Here is an 8,263-nt window from a genome sequence, read left to right as displayed (position 1 = left end):
GTTTGAAATGAAGTAAGACTTCCCGAGTTTTTGAACGGAAGTCCTGAATGACTGTTATTAGTTATTAAAGGTCATTTAATGAATTTTTATGATTTTCAATGCCCTGCAGAAACCCTGCCTTTGTTTGAAAAGTAAATAAATAATTTGAATTATGTTTGATTATGTTATAACACTTTTCAGTTACAATATTTCATGTTTACATGTTTTATTTGTTCACCTGAACGTCATGTGACCATTAACCATGAACATGCAAATGTGATACTTAATTATTAAATGCTTATTTTAAAATCTCAGAGGTACTTTTAAGTAAATATATTAGGGGAAAGAGGGTGGGCTGACAAAAAAAGAAAATAAGAAACAAATTGAATTTGTGCATTTTAATGTGTTTGAAAGACAAAAGCCTGCAAAGACAAAGTAATACATGATTACATAACCCTCTGCGTGTTCATCAGTAGTTGATGCAATGTTGAAAGGTTGAGAAAACACTTCTTCAAATTTCTGTGTAATAGTGACTGGTCTTTTTGTGAATGTCCGCAAAACTAGAAGACTTTCTGACTGTATATAAGTGGTAGGCTATTTTAGAAAGGAAAAATTAGGGGAAATCAATAAATTATGAATAATTTATTGCTATTGTGTGAATAATATGTAATCATGTTGTCAATAAAAAGTCTGATTCCGAGTATTTTAAAATGTCATTTAATCTAATTACAAGTACTTCATTTTTTGAATCTGATTACATAATCCAGATTACATGTAATCAGTTACTACCCAGCTCTGGCCGTGACGAAATGGAATACTAGCATACTACACAATGCATAGCATATACCGAATTATGCCTGTTTTTAAAAATAGAATAAGAAATACTGAGCATGATGCAATAATAAAGTAAGCATCCTATGATAATGGTAATAATATTATGGCAGAGTGCTTGAAGTGAGTACTCTGAAGAGTACTGGGTATTTTTTTACATGTCCCGTACACAAAGATATACAATCTCTATACTGCTGCTTTATTTAGAATCTGAATGTAAGCTTGTTTGTAACAGCAAAATTATAGATATTAAGACTGTTGTAGAAAATAAAACTTTTGAATCAAATATGGCCTCAAAACAAACTCGGGTTCTTCTTTTTAAATCCCAAGTAAAACAAATAAATTACCTAATTATTGACAATGATTTGTGAGGACCAGGATCAAATGTGATCATAAACAGCTAAATTACTTTCAAACATAAATATAACTTTAGTAGTTTAAACATAAAACACTGCTTTACTGGAATGATAAAGACAAGTTTCACTTGTCAAGCCTATTTCAGAATGTTTTCAGGACAATTTTACCCATAATCACAATTTTGGCTTGTACTGAACAAATTACTGAACGTCACACAAAATAGGACATGGAAATCTCATCCTTTGTGCTCGTTTTCCCTATGGAAGAATTATACAGTATGGGATTTGGATTTTGTCTTTGAACTTCGGAGACTCGTTTAGTTCACTGTGTGTTGTAAGTGTCCTACAGTATGTTGCCCTAACACAATGGTGCAGTGGTCACAGCTCACTTGCACAAACAGTAGACAAATTAAGCAATAAAACAGCTATTATTATCCTTGTGTTGATAGTGTAGTCGGAGAACAATCAAACAGAAGCTTCCTGAGAACACAGAGGTTTAATGCAAGTGGTCAAACAGCTCAGCTATACTTCTCCACACACAAATGCAGGCATAAATTAAAACAACAACATAAAAATACACAAAATAAACACATCAGTTTTACTCTTTCTTGATATGAAAATACACCCTGATTTATTTTTGTCAACATGCATCGTAGTGCATCATATTTCACTCATTTTGAGTAAACAAAGGCAAAAACGGTGTAAATGCAGCACAATCCCTCTGAGAGGTTTAATGCAGGTCTAATTCAAGTTCTTACAAAGTGAAGAACATGAAATGAAAACTTTCTTAACGCACGTTTCTGGTCTCATTGCGAATTGTAATTCATTGCGTCAAAGTGAAAGAAGTGTCGTAAGTATGTGGACCCCAGCTAACAGAGAACATTCTCGGAATGTTCTAGCAAGGTTCTCTCAAACGTTCTTCCAGTAACATTAATAGAACATTTGTTTAAAGTTCTGGAAACTTTTTACTGAAATGTTTTAGTTGGACGTTCATCTAACGTTTTTTAAATGTTACAGCTTGTTTTAGAATGTTCAGAGAACATTCAAACGTAACATTCCCATGATGTTTGCAAAATGATATAATGGAATGTTCCCTTAACGATCACATAACCAAGAGAAAACATTTATAAAACTTCTAAAACAACTGAATGTTTTGAATGCTCAGAGAACATTCAGAAATAACTCTTCTGTTAGCTGTATTTTTGTTAAGAGGGCATCGGTTTACAATCGTAGCGTTCTATTTGCTTTTGCTGCTTCGCATCGCGCCCTTCATGTCCAGTGTAGTTTTGATGTAACATTTCGCTTTAGGGTCATTAATCCAAGACCAGATCTTTATCATGTCCTGTGGGCTTCTGGGATGGACCAGAATCAGACTTTTGTAAGCACAAGGATTCTCTCTGTGCTTCTCCTCAATGTCAAAGGTCTTAAAGCCCATGTGTTTCTCCGGTACTAGTCCTAGTCTCTTCAGACACATCCCTGTAAACACGTCGTCAATCGGATACAACGTGACCAGACGGGAGATCATTCTTAACCGCAGCCCCAGATGACCCGAATACAGAAAGCCTCCGCCTCCTGCGTATGCAGGGTAAACGCCACGAAACACGCTCTCAGGGATGTAATACTTGAGGTGTTTGGTCCGGTGTGGTCCGGCATTAGTGATCACATCGCCAATGAAAAGGTCCTGTGTCTTGGACACCGAAAAGTTGCCTAGGTAAACCAGCATATGCCGTGTATTGACGAAAATGTCATCGTCGCATTTGAACACATACTTGGCGGAAGCGCAATGGGTCCCAAACCACTCCAGAAAGAGGACTTCCTTTAAGGTGAGATTAAAGAACGTGTCTCGATAATCCCACTGCAGGACATCGCCGTACAACGCCGCTTCGTGTTTGACCATGTCCGACAAGTCCGGGAAGTGGTCCGTCGCTGCCGTGTTGCCAAGTAGGAATACTGTTGCAATTCGCTGGCCGTCGAGAATCCCAGCACGACCCCATGATTCCCGGATGGCCTGCCGTCGGTCAAAATGTGGTGCAATGGACTTTACTGCAAGCAAGAGGTACGGCGGTTCAGAACACACATTGGGTGCGTCCGTTATCAAAGGGTACGACCTACATCCCATGTACAACAAGAAGTCCTGGAATCGCTGTGGTAGGGACTTAAAGTCTTCAATCTCTGTGGTCACCCTGCTGTCCGGCTTGCAGGGACTCGTGCGATTCAGCCAACGTGGGATTCCCCTAAAGTCACGAGGGGCCTCACTGCCATTTGCAAGCGGCAGGTAGTAGATATCATCGAGACGCTCCTGCTCGCGATTCCAGAACGCTGGACTGAACTCTGGCTTCTTCCAGAACTTTTTGGGCGTCAGTTTCCGTCGATTGTAGATGTCTCGCCCCTGCCCAAAGCTTCTGGACACTTCCACCACGAAGTAGATGAGAAAGTTTGCTAACATCAGCAATCCCAGCACCTTGGTGGTCTTCCAGTTGCTGTTCATCTTGAAGATGCCCTCACCACCTAAAAAAAACAAAGAAACTTATTACCTGTTGGGTTACCGTCTGGGAACAGAGGTGTGGAGAGTCTACAGAACATGAACGTGTGAAAGAAAGTGTGATGGGCAAACCACAATGACCTGGAAAGTGGAGGAACATGCTAGTTACATTAGTCAAAGCCAGTTAGTATGGACTTGAGCTGTGAGTGTTTGATCCATCGACATAAAAATTTTATTAAAAACTCAACCATACACCAAAATAAAGTTTGTTACACTCTTAAAAATAAAGGTTCTTTATTGGCACTGATGGTTCCATTCCAGAACATTTAAAATCCTTGAAACCTTTCCATTGCAAAAAAGGTTCTTTTGACTATTAAAATGTTCCTCACACTAAGAAAATAATGGTACTTTTAAAAACTGTTTACAGAAAGGTTCTTGCGGGAACCAAAAAATGGTTCTTCTATGGCATCACTGCAAAAACACCATCTTGCAACCTTCATTATATCGGCATTATAGAACCTTTAACATTAATGGAACCTTTCTATTCCACTTAATGTTTTTTATAGTGGAGAAAAGGTTATTTAGATTTTTAAAATGTTCTTTACAATACGAAAAGCTGAAAGGTTATAAGAGTTATATGAGTTTTACATAAAACCTTTACTGAATTAGTGAATTAAGCTGCATTCACACGGCACTTGAAAGTTTCCTTCACATCTGATACATATCTGTCGACTGAATGAAAATGAGTAAAAATCATGAATTTCAATTTTTATCTGGGTTGCTGTCATATTTGGAAATAAATTGGATTCAAATCCTTTATCTATTTATTTTCTATGAACAAAAAATGTCTCTGAAACAACTTTCCCATGCCACAAATTCTTCTTATTTGTCCCCTTCTTTTTTCATTAAATCACTTTGTAATAATAAGTTAAATATATTTAGTTAAAACAGCATCAAAAATGAATGAAAATTATGTCACATCATGTTGTGGGTCACATTTAAATAGGTCATGTGAACAACTTTCAAACAGATAACCAGAATTGAGCGCTAAAGGCTTATGGTGTTAATGTAGCACATTATTATACCTCAACCCAAAAAAACTCATGCAAAGCCAATAACTAACCACAACAGATGAATAATTCCTCAACCATGAAGTGCAAAGAACAACCTTTGCATGTCAGTTTTAGTAGACAAGTAAAGAGAGCTTGAATAGTTCATCCAAAAATTAAACTTCTGTCATTAATAATTTCAAATGCTGTAATTTTTTTCCATACAACACAAAACAATATATATATATATATATATATATAAAAAACGCTATAAGTAATAATTAAAAATTATATTGCATTTTGTTGTGCAACATACACTTTTTTTTCAATCTGAATGCTTGTCAGTTTATTTAATCTTTGTTTTTGGGTCTATTTGTTAAGCCACACATTTTGTGCTTCATAATGAATGGCTATTATTTATCAAACAGCTTTTAAGTAATTATCCAAACAATACGTTAAATATGTTCCTTATCTGTTGTTGGGTGCTATTTGGTTGACCCAAAAAATGGCACCATTTGTTGGTAGAAAAACCTGGTAACCAATTAGGTTGAAGACCAAAAAAAATATTGGTAAAAAAAATATATGTCTCTTTCTAATCACCGCATTTGGAAGGCATCCAACGTGTGTATCATGCTCAACCACACCGAGCACAGTTTTTCGCTTCTCAGAAGACATTCACAGCAATGACACTGAACAGAGAAAAGGCCTAAGGGGAAGAAAGGATGTTCTCTATTACCTTCCGTGCCATTGGAGGGACTTCACTTCACAGGTAGGAAGGGAAATACGGAGCGGTTGGGTTTGTAGCTGGGAGGGCTGTGATCTCAGCATGGAAGAGAATAGCGCATTGTGTTGCTCTGGGAAGGACTGGGTTTTAAAGAAATGTACAGCTTTTTTTTTTTTTTTACATAGAAATACTCCACAATTTATAATAAAACATCATAAAAACACAATTAATGACTGGTGCTCTAGATTGCATGTCTTTTGAAGTCAAGTCATAGCTTTGTGCATGGAAAAACCTGAAATTTAAGTATTTTATTCTACGCACAAAGCTGTCCTATGATTTCATAAGACTCAGACCAAACACATCTTCTATGCTCCACAAAAAAAAAAAATAAAATAATAATTTCTGGATGCACTACTTCTTTGAGAAAGATCCAGCTAAAACCATGAACCACTAATAAAACGTTAAAGTAACGGTTGATCCGTTACTCACAGTGAGGACATCTGCAGGGTAAGTCTAGGGTGAGATCCATGAGTGAATCCGGTGTGAAGCGTCCAGGGTTTCTCCTCCTGTAACTGTAGCTGAACAGTAACGTATGAACCTGCTGCATATCAGCCATGTTTTTAATATATCAAACCCAAGTTTTCTCTGTATTACAGACTCCACACCATCCTTCATAGAGCTTCCTTCCCTCATTCACTCATACACATCATGTGTTCCTCATGACACCAATTACAGATGTGCAATGTCATAGTCAACGTATAGTCAGACCTTTGACTAAACAACTCTGCTACAGTGCACAGTTTATTTTGACCCAATAAGACAGGAAGAGACCATTTATAATGAGTAATCTCATTCTGTGTTGTTTTATTGGGTAGTTTAGGGATGGGTTATATCAAATAGATTATATACCACAGATTCTGTAATCAGCGCCATGATATTCAGCCTCTGAGTATGTTTCAAAGATCTGACGTCAACTTGTCATATTTTGTGTTCAATATGCACCAGACGGTCGAAGTTGGTTTGTGGTGTGTCATCGGAGACTAAACTTTCAGACTGCAGGAAACCTTCAAAAGCATTTCACGTTGGACAACAAATCTATTTTATGACTGCACTTTAGATCTGGCCTCACTGGCACTCCCGCAAAGAGAACTTTCCACACTATGATGCAATGCTATCATTGCCCTACTTTAACACTTCTCGTAACTGAGCGACGGCTCATTAGCACAGTCCAATCCAGACATAATCACAGTCTGTCTCTGTTGATTCAGACACCTAAAATAAGTGAATGACAAACTATACTTAATTGGCGCTCAAAATAAGTATGCACAAGAGAGAAAAAATAAAAATTTTAAGAAAATAGGTCTTTCTTCTCTTTATACTAGATCTAAAATGCATTTAGGATGCTATCACTGATTTTAATATCAGAAAGTGTCACACTCAATTACAGAAGATTTTACTTTTAAAATAAATTCTTAAGATTTTTTAAACAAAACACTATAAGTATTCAGAGATACAGGTTATTTGTGATACAAAATAATTCCAAGACATTGGAAATTGGTTAATGTGATTAAATACATAAAGGATATTTGTGCTATTTAACATATGTAATTATAGCAGGTTTGCATTTCTCTGTTTTTATTCATTTTGGGTAATACTGAATCTGTTTTTGTGCAAGTGAGATGAGTAAATGCATGTTCACATTTAGTCTAGAACTACAGTAAGCATTGTATTTACACAGCGCGCACAACGCCTCTGCACTTACTCCTGATTTCTCTCAACATGGAGACAGGAAAGCTGTCAGTCAAAGCATGGGAAAACAAAGTCACTGGCTTTACTTATTTTAAAAATTAACTTTTTTTTTTTTTTTGTTCTTGTAAATTAAAAAGTAATGCATTACTTTACTAGTTAGTTACTTGAAAAAAGTAATCGGATTACATAACTTGCATTACAGAATTCAGAATAATGCAATATTTATGTTTTGGCAACGTAACGCCTGTTAATGCTCTTAACAAAAACTGCAGGAGTGGTGTACCGTTGCTATGGTTACATCCTCAGGCAAACGTGATTTCTGTTTAGATGCTAAAAAATTGAACAAACTGCATTCTGTATGGATTTAATGCAGAACTTCCTTGTTATACAGAATGGTTGGAAACTCTGATTCATTTATTAATGCAAATCAGTTTGTTCGGACGGTTTATTAGAATAAACTAAATTAGTCAAGTCACCTTTATTTATGTAGCGCTTTATACAATACAGATTGTGTCAAAGCAGCTTAAACAGGAAAATAGTGTATAAATAATGCAAACAAAATTCAATTCTGCTGTAAAGCAGTTCTAAAAAGAGGCCAATAGTAAACAGTCAATATTTCAGTTCAGTTCAAGTTCATTCATTGCTGATTCAGTGATGTCATTGTCCAGCTCAGTTCAGTCCTCTTCAAATAGTGTCTCTGCAATTAAGTCGACAATAATGGCAAAAATTAAGTGTCAGTGGCAAGGAACCAAAACTCCATCGGTGACAGAAATGGAGAAAAAAAAAACCTTGGGAGAAAACAGGTTCAGTCGGTGGGGGTAGTAAATTACTGGCTAAACACTGTAAATCGCTTTCGGCTGAATCATTTAGACCACTCACTCATACACTGAATCGTTTAGAGCAAATTCTGAGTTCACAGCTTGCTTGGTAAAACAACAAGTGAAGAAAACAAAAACATTGCTATGCATACAATAAAAAGGGAAAATGTTGTTTTCCTTCAGATATATTTAAACTGTGTTTAAAGAAGTCATATGACGTTGCTAAAAAGAACATTATTTTGTGTATTTGGTGTAATGAAATGTGTTTATGCGGT

General features: G+C 36.3%; 1 protein-coding gene across 2 annotated transcripts in view; it reads right to left on the bottom strand.

Moving 5' to 3' along the window:
- Nucleotides 1–1,811: 1,811 nt before the first annotated feature.
- Nucleotides 1,812–8,263, bottom strand: part of b3gnt2a (UDP-GlcNAc:betaGal beta-1,3-N-acetylglucosaminyltransferase 2a) — an 8,568-nt gene continuing 2,116 nt past the window's right edge. Inside the window, exons 1-3 of one of the 2 annotated variants that reach the window (XM_016506596.1) lie at nucleotides 5,911–6,735; nucleotides 2,366–3,674; nucleotides 1,812–1,961 (exon numbers count right to left, since the gene is read on the bottom strand). In XM_016506596.1, coding sequence (XP_016362082.1) covers nucleotides 2,404–3,674; nucleotides 5,911–6,037 — 1,398 coding nt within the window. In that variant the 5' untranslated portion in view covers nucleotides 6,038–6,735 and the 3' untranslated portion in view covers nucleotides 1,812–1,961; nucleotides 2,366–2,403. Of the gene's footprint in view, nucleotides 1,962–2,365; nucleotides 3,675–5,910; nucleotides 6,736–8,263 lie in introns of those variants that run through there. The other variant, XM_016506597.1, reaches the window with a different exon arrangement.

Source organism: Sinocyclocheilus anshuiensis, unplaced genomic scaffold, assembly GCF_001515605.1.
Source record: "Sinocyclocheilus anshuiensis isolate Anshui unplaced genomic scaffold, SAMN03320099.WGS_v1.1 scaffold274, whole genome shotgun sequence".
Lineage (NCBI taxonomy): Eukaryota > Metazoa > Chordata > Actinopteri > Cypriniformes > Cyprinidae > Sinocyclocheilus > Sinocyclocheilus anshuiensis.
The sequence above is the reverse complement of the archived record's forward strand: the minus strand, read 5'-3'. Positions and strand labels throughout refer to the sequence as shown.